Here is a 17,118-nt window from a genome sequence, read left to right on the forward strand (position 1 = left end):
AGGGATCCTGGGTCAGCAGCATTAAACAACAAATTGTCCACAGGCTTGTATGGGGCAACTGAGAGAGACGGGGAAGGTTGGGCAACGTCATGTTGCAATCGTTACAGCAGTTGCAATGTTTGCCTGGCCATATGCATCCACACTGTGTAACATAGTAGGGGTGAAAAGTGTATGAAATACCTGTGATCCCATGAGGACACTGGCAGCTGAACGAGTCGAGCTCGTCGATGCAGGAGCCTCCGTTTTGACAAGGTTGGCTCAGGCATTCATTCACTTCGATCTCGCAGTTATTCCCTAAGAAAAGGCGCGCGACATGTTGACACATCGCAGCTGTGGATAAAAAGCCACTTTGACTCACAGAGAAAACTCACTCACCAATAAAGCCAGGCGCACAAAAGCAAGTGTAGCCGTCGAGTGTGTCTTCACAAATGCTCAGGACTCCGCACGGCTTTACCTCACAGTCGTCAATGTTTATCTCGCAAAAGCGGCCCGTTAAACCTGCAGTGAGAGGGTGAGATGATCTATAGGATATCTTTGTTACAGAGGAGTTATGACTCTATGGGATCACTTTGAGTTTCCTCCTGTCTTCTCTTCTTTTCGAATGCACAAATAGAGGACAAAGTGCGCATTTATGCAGTCATTTAAATACAGAAGTTCAGAAGCCACTCTCAAACTTGCGAAACATACAGGAAGCATTTAATTATCTAAGCTCAACATATCTGAACAATCAGTAATTAAAAGTAATTAGATGTGATATCAGCCGATTCCTCTGTCCAGCAATTAATGAACAAGCTAATTAAATACCCATTGTGTAGTAGCTGACCTCTCTGGAGCCACGGTTTTTTCGAATGGGTCATGCAGTGCATGTTACTGCCGACAATTTCTCTCTTTCTCACTGTTGGCGGGAGTGAAGCAACTTACAAAATGCGCAAGATAACACTTTATCGTAACCATATTTAATAAATGGTAAATTTGTTTTTATATTTAAAGTACTTAAACCTGAGCTAAAAGAAATGTTTCACTGTGAACAAATGACGAAATGCTTTATGATCTATAACATGATTAAGATTTATAACTGAAGTATCAACTTTATCATAGCCAATCAAATAATGTTTATAGATGAGCTACACGGCATTTACCAAGTGTTTTAACCATCAGATGCAACTTAACAATACATTTTTTAACAAATTTATTGCTGACTTTTACTAGTGTTACCGTGCAAAAACATTTATTACGAAGCATAAACCTTACATTAAATTGTTATCAGTGATTATTTTGGAGGTCTTTTCCTTTTTGTTCAAGTGCTCTCCTGACTTTACTTTTATTGCCTTACATGCTGTTCACTTCCTTCCTGCAAGCTAAGAAAGAACTTGATTGGCTATTATCGAATCATGGGTACAAAATGGTAGCTATCCTCATGACATGATGTAAATATTGACAAGATCTAATATTTTAGGAATTTACACCAAAATCACACAGGTATGTGGTATGTTTCCTTTTATAACACTTGGTAACTAACTGGTAAGTACTTACTTTGTAATTAAGCAATGATTATTCCTTTACTTATCATCTACACTGTATAGTTGCCTTCTTACCTGCACCTAGTGATATGAATGAATGCAATATAAGTAAATAAAGTGGATTAACTTCTGTATATCGGACATGATCTGGCCACATGTGGGTAAAGTGTTATGCAATGACACTATGTTCCTTTGACACCAACCCTTTCCTTTGATAAAACAGCAAGAGAAGTCTTTTGGCTCTTAAGTGGGCAAACTGGTACTCCAAGCATCCTCGCCGCTTTGAAGTCAGCTCACGGCCTGATGAATGGAGTCCCCGACTTACACATTTCGTTGGGCTGTTACGTGTTGTTGCTTAAGGCCAAAGAGATTAGACTCCAACAGAGAAGGTAGTTGAACAAGGGAAAGCATCAAACCGGGTGTGTGTGTGCGTGTGCGATACATGATTAATTTGAGGAACTGCCTCCATTTGAAAACACCCCCTGCTGGATGGTGAACCTACCGGGTAAACAATCGCACTTGAACCCTCCTGACAGATCCACACACGCGGCGCCGTGTTGACACAGGCCGTCGACGCAGTGGTTTATAGGTGTTTTGCAGTGCGGCCCGGTGAGCCCGTGTTGACACACACACCTATAAGTATTTGCCAGCTCTTCACAGAGGAGCGTCCCCTCAGGGTCGCAAGGATTTGACACACATTGGTTCACAGATGCAGAGCAGTCGTTGCCACGGTATCCTGTAAGAGGTGGGATCAAAGAGGTGATTGATGTGCCGTGCTGTGTACAGTATCCTCCCCGCCTTCATCTGGCACACACCACGGATCGGGATTTCACGTCATGCCGTCATTGCCAGTGTTTTCCTCCCTGCTGATTTACATGTTTTATCCAGCCAGAGCCTAAAGCCATGAAAAAACAAACAAACAAACAAACACAACCAAACAGTACACGACCCACAGACAAAAAATGGTGCGTGAGGTTTTTTGTCGCCACTTGTGACTAATTTGCCGATTTGTACATGTGCTCTCTGATGATAATCACTTGGAGGTTGAAGCTGTTTTGGTGATACCGCAGTAATCAACAGCACGAATATGTTTTCACGTGTTTTAAGGCCTGAATTTTAAAAGAGGCGGATTCATGTAGGATGCACCGCACGATACTCAGCAGTCACAATGATTGTATGGCTAAGTATTAGTTTCCAGAGTTTGGACAGATTTGATATCATTATAGCGCGCTGATACTGATGTAACCCACCTATCAGATACCGTGCTGCCGCCACCAAAACACATACAGGTAAATGTATACACTGATTTGACAGTGAACTCCTTTAAGTTCTCGTGTATAGAAATCTACTTACTAGTAGTTGATAATGCGTCACTGTCCACTTGAATTAAAGTAACTGCCATAGCATTTTGCTCCCCTATGCCTGTTCACATGTGAAGCCTTTGTAAAGGACCATTGTGTGGGATTTAGTGGCATCTAGCCGTGAGAAAACAAACAATATACTCTTTGCCTCACACCCCCTTTGGGTGGCTGCGTAAAAAGCGAAAGGATCTCTAGAGCCAGTGTTCAGTTTGTCCTTTCTGGGCTACTGTAGAAATATGGCAATGCAAAACAAGGCTGACTCTGTCAATATATACAGCTCATTTTAAGGTGATGAAAACACAAAAATGTTTGTGCTCAGGTAATTATACACTAATCAAACTTCATTCTGAATAACATATTCCATTTCTGCCAATAGATCCCCCTAAATCCACACATGGACGCTGGGCCTTTGACCTACAGCTCAAATGAATAACTTTGGAGTACACTTAAACTAAATGCACTTTTATCAGAAGTGCTGGCTGGTTTACATGAGCCTCCTTTAACTTTGCCTCCTTCATAACACCAATCGTATTCTTGAACTTGGGTTAGCTGTTATGGCTAAATGGGCTAAGCAACTAAATGTAACTTCCTGTGTAAAGACAGTTGACTGTTGAGTGTCAACGACTGACACTATGGGATGGTAGCTCAGATCGGACACCTACCCAAAGCATGTGTAAGTATGTGATTACCTGGGAAGGAGACTTTACAATCAACTATTGTTCTACAGGAAGTTACATTTTATTGCTCTAAGTATGGGACTGTCATCCAGGAGACCGTGTATGTATGTCACCTGGAACTTATATTTACACTAACTTCACTTATACGTTCCATTTCTTTGTTTTCTGTCAGTTTGGTTTGGTTAGGTTTCTGTTCTTTTCCTAAACAATCTGTTAGGAAAAGATGATTGGGTTCAAATAGACTCTTTACAAGGTTAACCAAGTGTTACAAAGGATAACTTCTCCAAGGATTTTGTGGCAAAGCTATGACCTTGCAAAAGACACGATTGGTCTGTTTCATTGATTGTCCTGGAGAAACATTAATTAGAACACTGACATGTCAATTGTCAAATCACACGTCTGTATATATTCCACTGTATGCATGTGCCTGTTTACTACCTGGAGGGCAAACACAGTATATTTCCCCAGCTGTGTTGTAGGAGCAGCTTCCTCCATTTTTGCAGAACTCAACATCTGACGCACACGCCGAGACAGGTGTGGAGCAATTCTTTCCTGAGAAGTAAATAAAGGTTGTTAATTGAGAAAAAAGTAAAAAAAAAAAAAAAAAAGAATGAGAACACAGCACCGACATAATAACGCCGCACTTCACACAAATGAGTCCGACCGCAGAGAGTGACGACCATTACGAGCCGGCGTGATGTGAGGGAGCGCATGTGTTCTGTCGTGGAGCCAGTAGGGGTGATAGTACAGTGTGACTGCCATTTATTTCTACTTTCAGTTTCGATTACAGTTTCCTCCCACAGCCGAAGGCACATGTGATTGATTTATTCTAATTTTCTTTCTTACAGCGCTCACACTATAAATATGAATAAAGCTCCTTTGTTACTACTGCACAACAAAACACAGGGAACACATGGGCTTTGTAGTTATCGACTTCGCTGACTGTAAACATTCCTGTGTTGGCTTTAATAAAATGATACACGGCACATTGTTTAGATTTTTATAACCAACATATAATCTTCAGGAAGAGGAGCAATGATATCTTCACACCAAATCAGCAGCAGTCAATCTGATCTTGGGGAATGAGCTCTTACATTAGACGGTCGGGCCGCTTTGACGGCTATCACGGCTGAAGAGTCATCAATCTGCCCTATTTTTCATTAAACGCTAAACTATGAAAATTATTACATGGATAACTCACCAGCGAAGCCCGAAGGACAGATGCACTCATAGTCTGCAACCAGGTCAATACATGTGGAATTATTGGCGCAGTGTCCATGGGCACATTCATCATAGTTGATTTCACAGTTAAACCCCCCGAACCCTGGTGGAAAGAGAGAAGGAGGAACCTCATCAGAGATGGCGTGTGAATGTCAGTAAACACCCAGAGTTTAAAAGATACTAATTAGTATCAACTTGCACCCGAGAGCTATGCATTGCTGTCGTGAAATTTTAACATGAGGGGTTTTTTGTTTTTTTTTTTCACTGCAAGCTCATCACAAGTAAACAAGCACATGATATGGAGTCTGCACCATAGTCTGTATCCGTGCAAATAAATTACATTTTGTCGTGATGTCTTGATTAACTTTTTTTTTTTTTTTGCGTGGCGAGTTCTGTCAGCACACGTGATATTTTCATATTCAAAAGGTTAAAGTCATGAAGTGAAAGTGAGTGCTGCCAATTTCTGACATTTTAGTCCCCCATAAATATATTCCACCGCATGGTCACGCTACAAAATGACTATCATTAGCACTGTCACACACCGCGGCTACAGGAGGCCCATGACTAATGCTCGGCTATCAGCACCATCGGTGCAGGTCAAATTCTCATCATTTCTCAAACTGACCATGGAACCAATTTCCACCTCTCTCCATGTCATAAAATTTGACAATTATCCTGACTTCATTAAAAATGCATAACAGGCTTCACCCGCAATCAAGGTTTAATCAGAGGTACGTCTCACAGGTAAGATGTCAACTGGACCAAGAAATTATTGGAAAAATGGCTGAGATTTATTCTGTCTTACTCTAATGATGCGGGTGAGAATTTGTGATGGAGCGATTTCATGTGAGATTTTAAAGCAAACACGAAGCTAGGGAATATGAAAAAATGTGTCACTGTCAATCATCATGATTTAAAAAAAAAAAAAAAAGAAGAAGAAGAAATAAACGTTGCTTTTGTTTGTTTGTGAGAATACAGGTTTTCATTCGGAGCAAACAGGACAACAACCGAGTTTCTCTGATTAGTTTGGGCTCTTTGGTTCAACGTGCTAATCAGTGAAATCACCGGCCATGTCGGGTCAAAACTCTGAAAATAATCAAGAGCAGAAATTAAGATAAACATGTCGGTGTTGGGCAAAAAAAGGAATACAAGGACCGAGAGACTCCTCCACACAAACATTGCTGCATTCTTGTACATTCTTCAATCGCATTAAGGGTAGTTGTCCATGGTTTTGTTCTGGACATATTGCGCCAAACTGAAATGTATTCGTCCCTTCATTAAGAGCAATAATTATTAATATTGAAGACTGGAGAATGAAGATTCAAATCTATGTTCTGCATTAATGGGTTCCCCAAGTTCATAAAGTTGGTCTGAGGATGATCTAATTTATTCAATTGTAATTACTGAAATGATTAAACACATTCATTATCTCATTACATCTGGGAGACAAGATGTTCTTCTTTTGATTCCAAAAAATGCAAAAAATCTCGTAATAAGGCAACTGGCACAACTTCTCTTACTTGCTGGGACAGAGTTCACAGTCTTGAAAAAAAAAATACACGCTGTGAATATTGGCCCCATCAGGAAAAAAAAAAAAATGAAATGAATCTCACTGCAATAGGATACGATACTTAATAAGATGGGGTTTTCCGTGTATGGCTGTTGAACATCAGCACACAGCGGGAGAATTCCTTGCTTGTTTAATGGAAATAACTCACTGCCTTGTAATTTGTTTGCCTTTGTGTCTACACGAAAGAGAAAAAGACCTCCAAAAGACAGAACTGAGAAAAGAATTTGTGTTCAGCTATTTCTGAATGGCCTCTTCATTCACACCAGGGTCGTAACTGCAAGGCTGGAAAAAAATACGGTCGGCTGCACACTTAAGCACCAACGAAAGGCCTGAATTAGCCACATAATCGTATCATCTCGACAACTGGGGGGACCTAATTGCATTGCAACTTACCCTCCGAGCAGAAGCACTGATACAGGTCAACGCCGTCCACACAACTACCGCCGTTCTGGCATGGCTCGGACTTGCACTCGTTGAGATTTACTTCACAGAATGACCCTCCAAACCCTGCGGCATATATAAAAAAACAAAACAAAACAAAAAAGACAGAGTTATTGGAATCCTTTCGCTTGTTTTCATTCCTCAGCCAATTAGGATCAGCGTGACTTTGTTTTCACAAACAAAAGCCGGTTTTCAAAGCTCGCATTGATTCAAAGCGCTTGCTGGGCACATGCAGACTCAGCTCACTGGATCATTTAATCATGTTTAATAAGAACCAGTCGTTGCCCTCCTGATTTATTACATTAAACAAGCCCAATCCAGTGATTTTTAAGATCAAAGTCAATCTATACACAAAGGGAACCTGCATGAAACAAATAACACGCATCGGTGCACACGTGTAAACGTGCTCACACACACAAACACACGCCCACGCTGGCCATTGAAGACTTGAAACATGTCAGTGTTTAAGGCCCATTATTGCTGGTGCTACACAGGCTGTGTGTGGGTTAAACTCACACTTATATAGCAAAGAGCATTTGTGTGTACGATGGGAGTTTTTTTCCACAGTCAGCCGAGGACTAAACCGAGCATAAGGGACGCATCCTAAGATGCTCCTCGCAGTTAGGAATGTGGGAAAAAACGAATATAAAAAGAAACAGTGAGAATAAGCAGTTTTTCTCTCCAGAACAATACGGCGGTGAAACCCCCCCCCCCAACACACACACAAAAACAAGAACAACAGCTGAACAAAAACAACTGCTGCACTGCGAAAATCGCTGCGTGACGAAAAAAAAAAAACTGTCTCGTGCCAAGCGGGAGCTTTGGAGCGAAAAAGCTTTTTGGAGCTCAAATAATTTTCGTGGCAAAAAATTAAGTATGGCAATGCAAAGTTGTTCCTTTGAAATAGATGCAAATGTGAGCCTAAATGATGCTGCTTCCAAAAAACTGTTTATTGGTTCTGAAAACACAATGACTGCGAAACACAGTATGTCCTTCAAGCCAGTTTAATTACTTCATAACTTCAGAAAAATTCCGTACTGTGTCCTTTCTTCTCACAAAACATAAAGCAGGTAAGAATTCCATGTCTTTTCTTAATTATAAAACTAGCTCTAGAGAATCGCCACACGCATTTGTGATGGTACGTTGTGGCCCATTTTACCTTTACACATTTTTTTCATAAAAATACGAGTGTGCAGGCACATCCAAAACAAAAAAAGGGCAGGTGCTGAGTTGAAAATGAGCAAAACATTACCCTAATGTGTTCCACAAAACTTTATAGTGAATACTGGAGCTCTGCAGTGTCTTTCTCCTTCATATTGTGATTATATATTATATATATATATCCCCATACTGTATATAAAGCAAGTCTAAGTGCTTTATAAAGATTGTGAGTGTATCAAAATGCTGAATCCACAGGAAGATGCACACAGCCTGTAGTCAGAAACTGTGCCTTCAGGACATCCTTAAGGTTGCGATTTCAAAACTACACAGTCGCGGCCAACCTGCTGTGGTTGCAAAAAAACACTAGCAGAGCTGAAACACCTACTCATGCCTGTGCGAGCTGACCAATCGGACCGGACTGGGCTTTTTGAGAGAAGGCCCTTAAAGAGACAGGCACTAATGGACATTAGGAAGCAAAAAAAAAAGTGTTTTGGAACATTAAAGCATGTTAACACCCACATTAATAATGTGAGGCTGAAAAAAACCCAGTATTTTCGAGCTTTAAAAGGGCTATATGCAACAATTGTAAACAAAAAAACTGTATTGACCATATGTGAGATGATTGTAACGTGCCACAGATTAAATCTTCCCCGACTCTCTCGTTGCTTATTCAAGCCTTGGAGCGATTTGTTTGAGTTTTTTCCATGACAGTAAAAAGGATGACAGCAACAGTAGCTCACATCAGTTTATGTTAGCAGACTCCATTTTTCGACTATGTACCAGCGTCCAACACAACACCAAGGGTTCAAGAGGGCCCCTTTTATATATACGAAACACTCAGAATCATACATGCAACATCCAGCCTTCTGAGTTCAACCATCATTCTCAGTTCAAGGATATGATTTAGTGTGAGTAGCAAATAATAGGTCGAAAGGTTACTAGCGTTGGATAAAGAATACAGTGAGGGGAGGGGATGAGTAACATGTCTTGGAAGCCAAGACCGCCGACCGGAAACATGGAGACAAGACAGAATCTTGCAGTTTGCCCTTGAGAAGTGATCTGGGGAGAGCAGCTCGCCGCAGGTTGCTTCCATTTACATAAGAAATCACTCACAATCCTTCACTTTGACATCTGCTGAGCATAAGTGCAACAGGAGTAATGGAGTTACGGTTATTGATTGGCTTACATGAACTTCTATGTAATAGCCATTCATTGGAAAAGAGATAGCCAGGCCGGTGCGGAGCAGCGTCGACTGAATTATGATTGGCTTGGCAGGAAAAAATGTTTCTTATTTAAAATACCAGAACTGTGTCCAGGAATAAGCCGCACAATTTCCCCTGCCTGTACACACAGTACTACCCTGGCACTCTGTCACTTACTATGTATCCTTGACTCTGAAGCTTGGTTACCTCTGGTAAGCCTCAGAGTATCTACAGTTCAGGCCTCTTCTGCTTACTCCTGTGTCATCCTTGTCACTGCTGGCAGCTACTGCAGTGATAACCCTGTCATCCGCATGGAGGGGAATCAGAGGGACTCGAGTGACACACGAACAGAGTCATGTTTTTTTTAGCTGGAGTTGTGAAATTAATCAGCAAAAGTACAAGATGATTTGATGGTTATGAATGTCTGAAAACATTAAGCAGAGAATATGGCACATGGGAAGAAGTCTTGTGCAGTCTTGATCTGATAAAAACATAAAAATTGGATACAGTTAGATCTACAGACAGCTTAACGTTTACCCTATATTGTCACGATACTCCCTCGATGGAGGAGAAAATGTTCTCTGCCTCACCGTGTGCTCATTTATTTCCCACCTGTTATTACACCCCTACGACAAACGCAGCGCCGGTGGAAAGCTTCCTCACCTCTTTCACATGTGCAAGACACATCCTGTCCACCCTTGGTCTCGGCGCATATTAATGTGTGCTCGCTGCACATTCCAAATGAGCAAAGGTCAATATCCACAGAGCAGTCTTTCCCCTTGAATCCTGCAATGAAAAATTAAGTTAACAACGGGGAGGACAAAATACAGCAGGGAAATAAGAGCAATCAAGACAGAATTCGTACAACGGTAGCACGGATCACGCAAAACATTATTCCGTTGCTGTGTGTTTTATTGGGTAAAGACACCTTTTCTTTAGCGGATTAATGGGTGTATTGATTCTCACCCTCACAATCTACCTGCTGTGCAGTATGCTAATTGAGAGAATCATTGAGAGAGAGGCCCACCCCAACAAACTGATCCATATCACATTTATCTGCCCCACCAAACGCATGTCTGCATGTCACTGATAGATACCCGTGTCGATATCTATTGTTGTAAATAAAGGCCAGACAGATGGTGTGACTGATATTCATTACTCGCACAAATAAAGATGACTTTAAGGGAGAGTCCTGAAATAGATCACTGTGTTTTTTGTCGCTGACACCACACTGCTCAGACTGTGCCTATTAGGTAACGCTAGAAAAAAAAGAGAAAAAAAGAAGACATTTTGGATTTGAATGATAAAGGCTGGGAGATTCACTTTACTGAGTCACAGATTATTTGAGTTTTTAAGGGCGAAATGTTCCAAAAAATGTACCCTCACGCTAACCAAAAACCTCTTTAAAACCAGAAGCCTCTAAACAGGAGGAATGTTCCCCATATCCCTGTCGCATTAATCTGTGTGCAGCCGCCGTCTGCAAAGTAGGTCTCACTCACAGGCAAAGGAATGAAATATTTCAAACATCACATCCTAATGCAAATCCCTTTCATCAAAACTTGAATGTACACACACAGGACAGCAGTCAGGGTAGTTGATGTAGTTCCAGCTCTAAGCAGTCCCCACCTTCTTTACATTTTAACATGTATCCTGAACGGTGTGCTTTACATCAACACATCTATCTAGATGTTTGATGACCTTCCAACTACCCTTTTCTCGTCATATTATGTATTGCCTTGACTGGTTAATGGACGGCTATTGCCTCCAACAGAGTGTTTCAGAAGTGTTTAATAACCAATTGTGCATGCAATTCACTCTGAAGTTAATGTTGCATGAAGGAATGTCACATTTACAGTGTCACCATCTCCAAATGGGACTCCCTGTTCTGTCTGACAGCTACCAGTGGCACAGCCCAACTCTGCTGCAGAATGAAAAGGCAGACAGTGGAACTATTTTTCACTTTATCTCAACATGCTCAGAAGTAGCAGGACACACACTATGATGTTTTTGCTGGAAAAAAAAAAAAAGAAAAAAAAAAGAAAACGTCCTCATGCGCCCATGTTCAGTGGTTAATGATGGATTAGTGATGGCTCGGAAAACTGCTGTTCATCAGCATATTTAATTAAACATTCTGGTTGCTTCATCAAGCTGAAAAACTGAGAATCATGTTCTTGGATAGAAGTCATCGACAGCCATGTGCAAATATGAAACCTGCATCTCCACCAAGGAGCTCATGTTTCTGGCCTTCTTAGTTGGTCTGCATGCAAGTTAGCTGGGTAGACGCAACACAGAGTTCAATCAAATTTGGTGTTAAGTAGTCCTGGCCAATATTTTGCTATTGTTACCGTTATATGAGGCTAAATATAATCCTGGTTTTTGGATATCATTATATTTTAATATGGCAAAAGAGTCGCCTTTTTCCTGGTTTGAAAGGCTGTGCTACAATAAAATGATATCCACATTATCCATCAGCTATGAAACCTATTACAAATTAGAACAATTTCATACACTGACATACGTGTCCAGTCCAAACAAATATGTATGTATGATAATTCCATATGACATATAATTACATATACGTCACATACTGTATATCATTATCCATACATATGATATATACATATAAAGCCTTCATCTCCACATCTCCAAGGATGTATGCAATCATATACTGCCTTATAGGTAACATATGGCAGCGTCACTCTTGATATAGGCACATAAATGTCATATACACTACTCACAATAAGTTAGGGATATTGTTATTTACATGAGTGCTTTTCCTATTTGGTCTGAATTTTAATGAAATAAGTAAAAGTTCCCTTTGATATTACTAATAATGAATGAGAAGAAACACCATTTTCATTAGTTTAATATTTATTACCCCCAAAATTTAGACAATAACAAGGATAGCCCCAAATAACAAAAATTGACAATGTCAGTAGCGGGTGTTTCCACCATTTGACAGCTTGACAGCGACGTCTCATGCTCCTCACTAGCCTCATGATGTTGTTCTGAGGCAATGCGTTCCACTCCTCCACAAGTGCTACACGCAGTTCTGCCAGGTCATGTGGGGGTGGGGTACGATCATCCAGTCTGTGCTTCAGCTGGTCCCAGACATGCTCTATGGAGTTCAGGTCAGGGGACATTGCTGGCCATACCATATGAGGCACTCCGACTTCCTGAAGTCGAGCTGTGACAATTCTGGCACGATGTGGTGGAGCATTATCATCCATGAACAGAAAGTTGGGGGTGTGCTGGCGGAATTGGGGGATGATGATGGGTTCTATGATGTCTCTGAGGTAAGAACGTGCAGTGACTGAGCCATCTACAATAACCAAATCTGTTTTGCGCTGACTGGTGATGCCTGCCCAGACTGTTGCACCTCCTCCACCAAAGGGAACCCTGGGGACCATGTTGACCTCGGCGTATCGCTCACCTCGCCTTCTCCAGCAACGCTGACGACCATCATTTCTGTGCAGGGTGACCCGACACTCATCAGTGAACAGGACAGTAGACCACTGCTGCATTGTCCAGGTCACATGGTCTTGTGCCAACTGCAAACGTTCACGGCGGTGTCTTGGTGTCAGTGGAGTCACCTGCAACGGTCGACTGGCATTCAAGCCAAAGCGGTGGAGTCGGTTTCAAATGGTTTGTCTGGAAACCCTAGTACCCCTCACATCTCGTAACTGGGCCTGCAGCTGTATGGCAGTTGCATAACGATGTCTCAGTGCATAGGTCCTTAGGTACTGGTCATCGTTGCGGCCTGTCACTCGTGGGGCTCCACTCCTGGGTCTGTCACGAACTCTGCCAGTAGTTCTGTGTCTTGATGCAAGTCTGCTGATGACACTTTGAGACACACCAAGTTCACGAGCAACATCTGACTGCCTGATGAACTTAGAATGACTTACTGACAATACCAGCTTTTTATACCCACAGAATGTTGAAATTGATGCCACATTGAAAAGGGTTGTCTTTTAGTTTTTTGGTATTGGCCCCAATATGTAAGGCACACTGTACACAGTGAGACCATTACGTGGAAAACACAAAATGAGGTGTGTCTATCACCCCAATACAATTGCCTCCCTATCCCAAAACTCTCTGAAGTGAAACAAAGACCGTATGTATGAAATCCACTGAGTCTCTCACAATATCCCTAACTTATTGTGAGTAGTGTATTACATACTGGTATAAGTACCAACAAAATTCTTTTTATCTAATTGTGCTAATATTTTGTGTATTAACACAAATGTAACTTGGATTTATCAGTTTGGTTCATGTCCATTTGCACCTGAGCAGATTATTTAGCATTTCACATGTTAACTGAACTCTGCCCCGGCCATGACTTCTTCATGTCAACTTATCTTTTGCATAATTTGTTATATAAATTACCACTGTGCCATTCTGTTTTCCTGGTTACGCTTCCAAACTACTTGTACCTGTAGGCTTGAATAAAATGTCACAGCTGCACTTGTAACCAAATGTATATGACATGCACATTGTAAGTCAAAGCAAAATATGGTGCCAGAAATTACCACTATGTATTTAAATGGTACTCACTTCATGGTTGTGAGTGTGTCGTGACAGCACTGAGGCGTTCTCAGAAAAAACATGGCCGCAATCGATTAATTAGCATGAATAGAAATGTGTATATCCACCTTGGCATGAGAATCCCTTTTCCAGTGCATTTACAATCATTATAATATTCAAAAAATGCGACAATCATTAATTGTGACTGGAATACACAGCTGGGTGGCAGCCTGAACACCGGGCTGAAACATAGTTATAGTCTTTTGTGCTTCTTGGTGTGTTTTTATGTACAGGAGGAGAAAGCGAACCTGACAGCCATTTATCTAATTGAATTTCTGAGGAGATAAAGTGATCAAAAACACCTGTCTATAAATCTGTCAGTGAAATCAAAGCAGTAATGGACGCTTCACCGACACATCTGTGTTCTGGTTTCGCCCAAATCTAATTTGTGCAAAAGGCAGAAAAACAATAAGTGCAGATTATTTACCGGGATGCACTCGCTGCATCCATGATGTCATATAAACACACAGTGTAACAGGTGCTGTACATGTTTCACGGAAGTAAATGTTTTAATGACTTCACCCAATTTTGTTTGATTTATTGTGCAGTAAAACAGAGGCATGCCTGGCCAAGCGACAGGAACAAAGAACTGAGATTCACAGCGACAACCAAATAGTGGTGATATTGTTTCACTGAATCAAATTCAAACGGCCTGAACATAAGGGCCAACTTTCAAAAGAGTACGAAAGTAAAACCATCCAGCATAACCCACGATGTTCTTCTGCCTTTGTGGAATATATTAAGAAAATAATTCACCCATCGCCTGCCTTGTGCCAAACCGTATGTTGTGTTTGATTTATCAGATATTATGTCTGTAAATGCTGTTCCGTGGATTGTAGCTGTTTACTACTGAATGTGACATTGGGCTCGTAATGCCAAGTGGGCCGGCTGCGCCATTCTGACTTGTGCAATCAAGCAGTGATTAAGTATTTTATTACCGGAGGGCATAGTAAAAAATCAGCCGCCCTCTATTTTGGACTGATTATGGATCCTTTTACTGGAACATGTGTTATAAAATGTCGAACGTATAGTAATGTGTAAAACAAGGCATCGCAATTACAATGACAAGGCTGAAAACTACATCTCAGAAGTAGTGTTAACATTCAGCAGTGTTGTTCTCTTTAAAAGGTCTGCTCGATTTGAACCGTGATCCGGGAAAATAAAATGCAAAAGACTAATTATTTGCACTAACCGTACCAATTATACAGATTTATGACTTCTATTTGCTCGTGTAGAACTTTTATGATGCCGTTTTTATCTCGTTTCCTAAACTTTCAGAGGACTACAGCGACTGATAAATCCTATCTTTGTCGTCTTTGGAAGCACGCTGAGAAATGATGGGAACAAACTACTTTGCATTCAATGAGGAATGATCTTTTTATTTTAGGAAATTAATGGCGTGATATTTTCGTAAACATGTACTTACTACTTGGTACTTACCAAAAGGACAATGACAAATGTAGTCATTTATCAGATCCGCACATGAGCCTCCATTTAGACAGGGCTGCGACCAGCAGTCATTTACATTCTCGGAGCAGGTCCTTCCTGTGGGATAAAGGGAGAGAAACAAATACACTTGATTTAATGTCACACGGAATACAGTTTAAAATATGTCTTAACAAATCCATTTTCGCTGTCACCGCAGACGTTTAATAACTATTGGGGGTTGTAAAGCTCTAATGCGTGAATAATAATTCAAACCACAACAATGTTCAGAGCAGATGCAGCGACAATTTGTGTTTATTTCCTCAACAATGAGCTGCACCTGGTTTATTGAAGACGGGGTTTTATTTCATGAGGCTGCTGATTACCTCTAATTCTGCCAGCTCGAAATGTGACTGAATGATTTTGTGTTCAGCATGTTTGCAGCCCATACGTATGCACTAATGGTTAAACCTCAACTTTTAGTATCCTCTAGGCAAGAGTTAGGTATGCAGTTGATTTAAGATTTAACTGACAAATTTAAAGCTCCACTAGGTCCGGCCTCTGGCAGTATTTCAGACCTCTCAGTCGTCTATGAACTCTCCGGCTCATAGACGACTAACAGCCTGAAGTCTTCAGGCGCTGCTCTTCTATCGGCACCGCTGTCCACACCAGAGGTAATTGTACTTTTGCCATCATGACCTCGTTGCACCGGTACGAAGAGCGCTCTTAATCATTATGTCAAACAATTGTGAATTCAACTGCTTACACATCACTGCTCCACTGTTCAATGAGGACCTACCTTCACCAGACAGCGGTGCTGATGGCGACACTCAATACTAAGGCAAATGTCCACGAAACAGACAGACATCTAAGGAGTCGTGACTAATCTGAACCATCTGCATGTGATTTTGGCAAAATAAGATAATTCAAATAAGATACAGTATTGAATCTGCGAGTTTTAACAGAAACATGCCATTAAAAGGTACACTAAGATGTTTTGAAGAAGACATTTTAAAAGAAGAGAATCTTTTATTGACAGAATAAACAAAACTGTCCTCAAATGACAACACAGTTTTATACCATTTCACTTTTTTTTTATGTTAGCTGGACTCTTCTTAGTAGCTACCTTTCTAGGGTCAAAGAGTGTTCTTGGGAGCTTATTCCCCTCGAGGACGGCTTTTAGTATACAGAAATATATATATATATAAACTATTTCTGACTTCGTATTATCGCCTCATTGATATTAAGATTTTTCTTGCAAGAACTACACAGTGCATCTTTAAAGTGGAAACAGATTTCCTCCCAGTTGCGTTTCCAAATGGTAGCTAAGACAACCGGATAGTTTCCAAAGCGCAAGTTTGTTCCGTCATGTAGTCTATAATGGAGACGTGAAAGCTGATAGAAATGGTGCCAGGCTGCCAGCCGGACTGGATTGCCTGTCAGCCTCCATTTTCCCCAAAGATTCCTCTCCCGTTGGCAGACACTACGGTGGGAGGTTTATAGGGAACCGATCTAAATACAGATGGTCCCATAATTCTATAGCAGTTACATTGTACAGCAACGTTCACTTCATAACGATATGCGATACTGCCAGTTCAAATTGATCGTGACGGACGGCTTCAACTGAGCCAGTTTAGCCTTAAACACATCTGGCTAACATCTCACAGGTAAGAAATATCAGAAAAGCTTACAGTGCTTAATGAAAGCACACCTTCAAGCTACAGGTTTTTGTGTATGAGCTTAATTTCTACAACTGATGATGAAATTAATTATATATATTCTACTGTATTAAGTATTGCAGTTAAATGTCACTATAAAATCTGGTTCTAATCTCCAATGGATATCACCTATCACATCATTATAACATCTGAGGAACAGTTTGTCATTAGTATTTAGAATTTCCATCATTTCAGAGTGGTAATTCCACTTTTTACTCTACATCCATTACAGTTATTT

The 17,118-nt window shown here is 40.9% G+C and overlaps 1 protein-coding gene across 7 annotated transcripts in view; it reads right to left on the reverse strand.

Annotated features, from left to right (window-relative positions):
• The window catches only part of eys (eyes shut homolog), a 313,003-nt gene that overhangs the window by 131,618 nt on the left and 164,267 nt on the right, over positions 1 to 17,118 (reverse strand). For all 7 annotated transcript variants that reach the window (XR_003986886.1, XM_030441358.1, XM_030441361.1 and 4 more), the window contains 8 exons: positions 15,178 to 15,282; positions 9,817 to 9,939; positions 6,743 to 6,856; positions 4,760 to 4,882; positions 3,997 to 4,110; positions 2,023 to 2,256; positions 376 to 498; positions 181 to 294 (listed from right to left, as the gene is read on the reverse strand). Coding sequence is in view for 6 of the 7 variants with exons in the window: in XM_030441358.1 (XP_030297218.1) it covers positions 181 to 294; positions 376 to 498; positions 2,023 to 2,256; positions 3,997 to 4,110; positions 4,760 to 4,882; positions 6,743 to 6,856; positions 9,817 to 9,939; positions 15,178 to 15,282 (1,050 nt within the window). In the remaining variant the exon portion in view is untranslated. The remainder of the gene's footprint in view (positions 1 to 180; positions 295 to 375; positions 499 to 2,022; positions 2,257 to 3,996; positions 4,111 to 4,759; positions 4,883 to 6,742; positions 6,857 to 9,816; positions 9,940 to 15,177; positions 15,283 to 17,118) is intronic.

This window comes from Sparus aurata, chromosome 15 (assembly GCF_900880675.1).
Source record: "Sparus aurata chromosome 15, fSpaAur1.1, whole genome shotgun sequence".
In the NCBI taxonomy this organism is placed as follows: domain Eukaryota; kingdom Metazoa; phylum Chordata; class Actinopteri; order Spariformes; family Sparidae; genus Sparus; species Sparus aurata.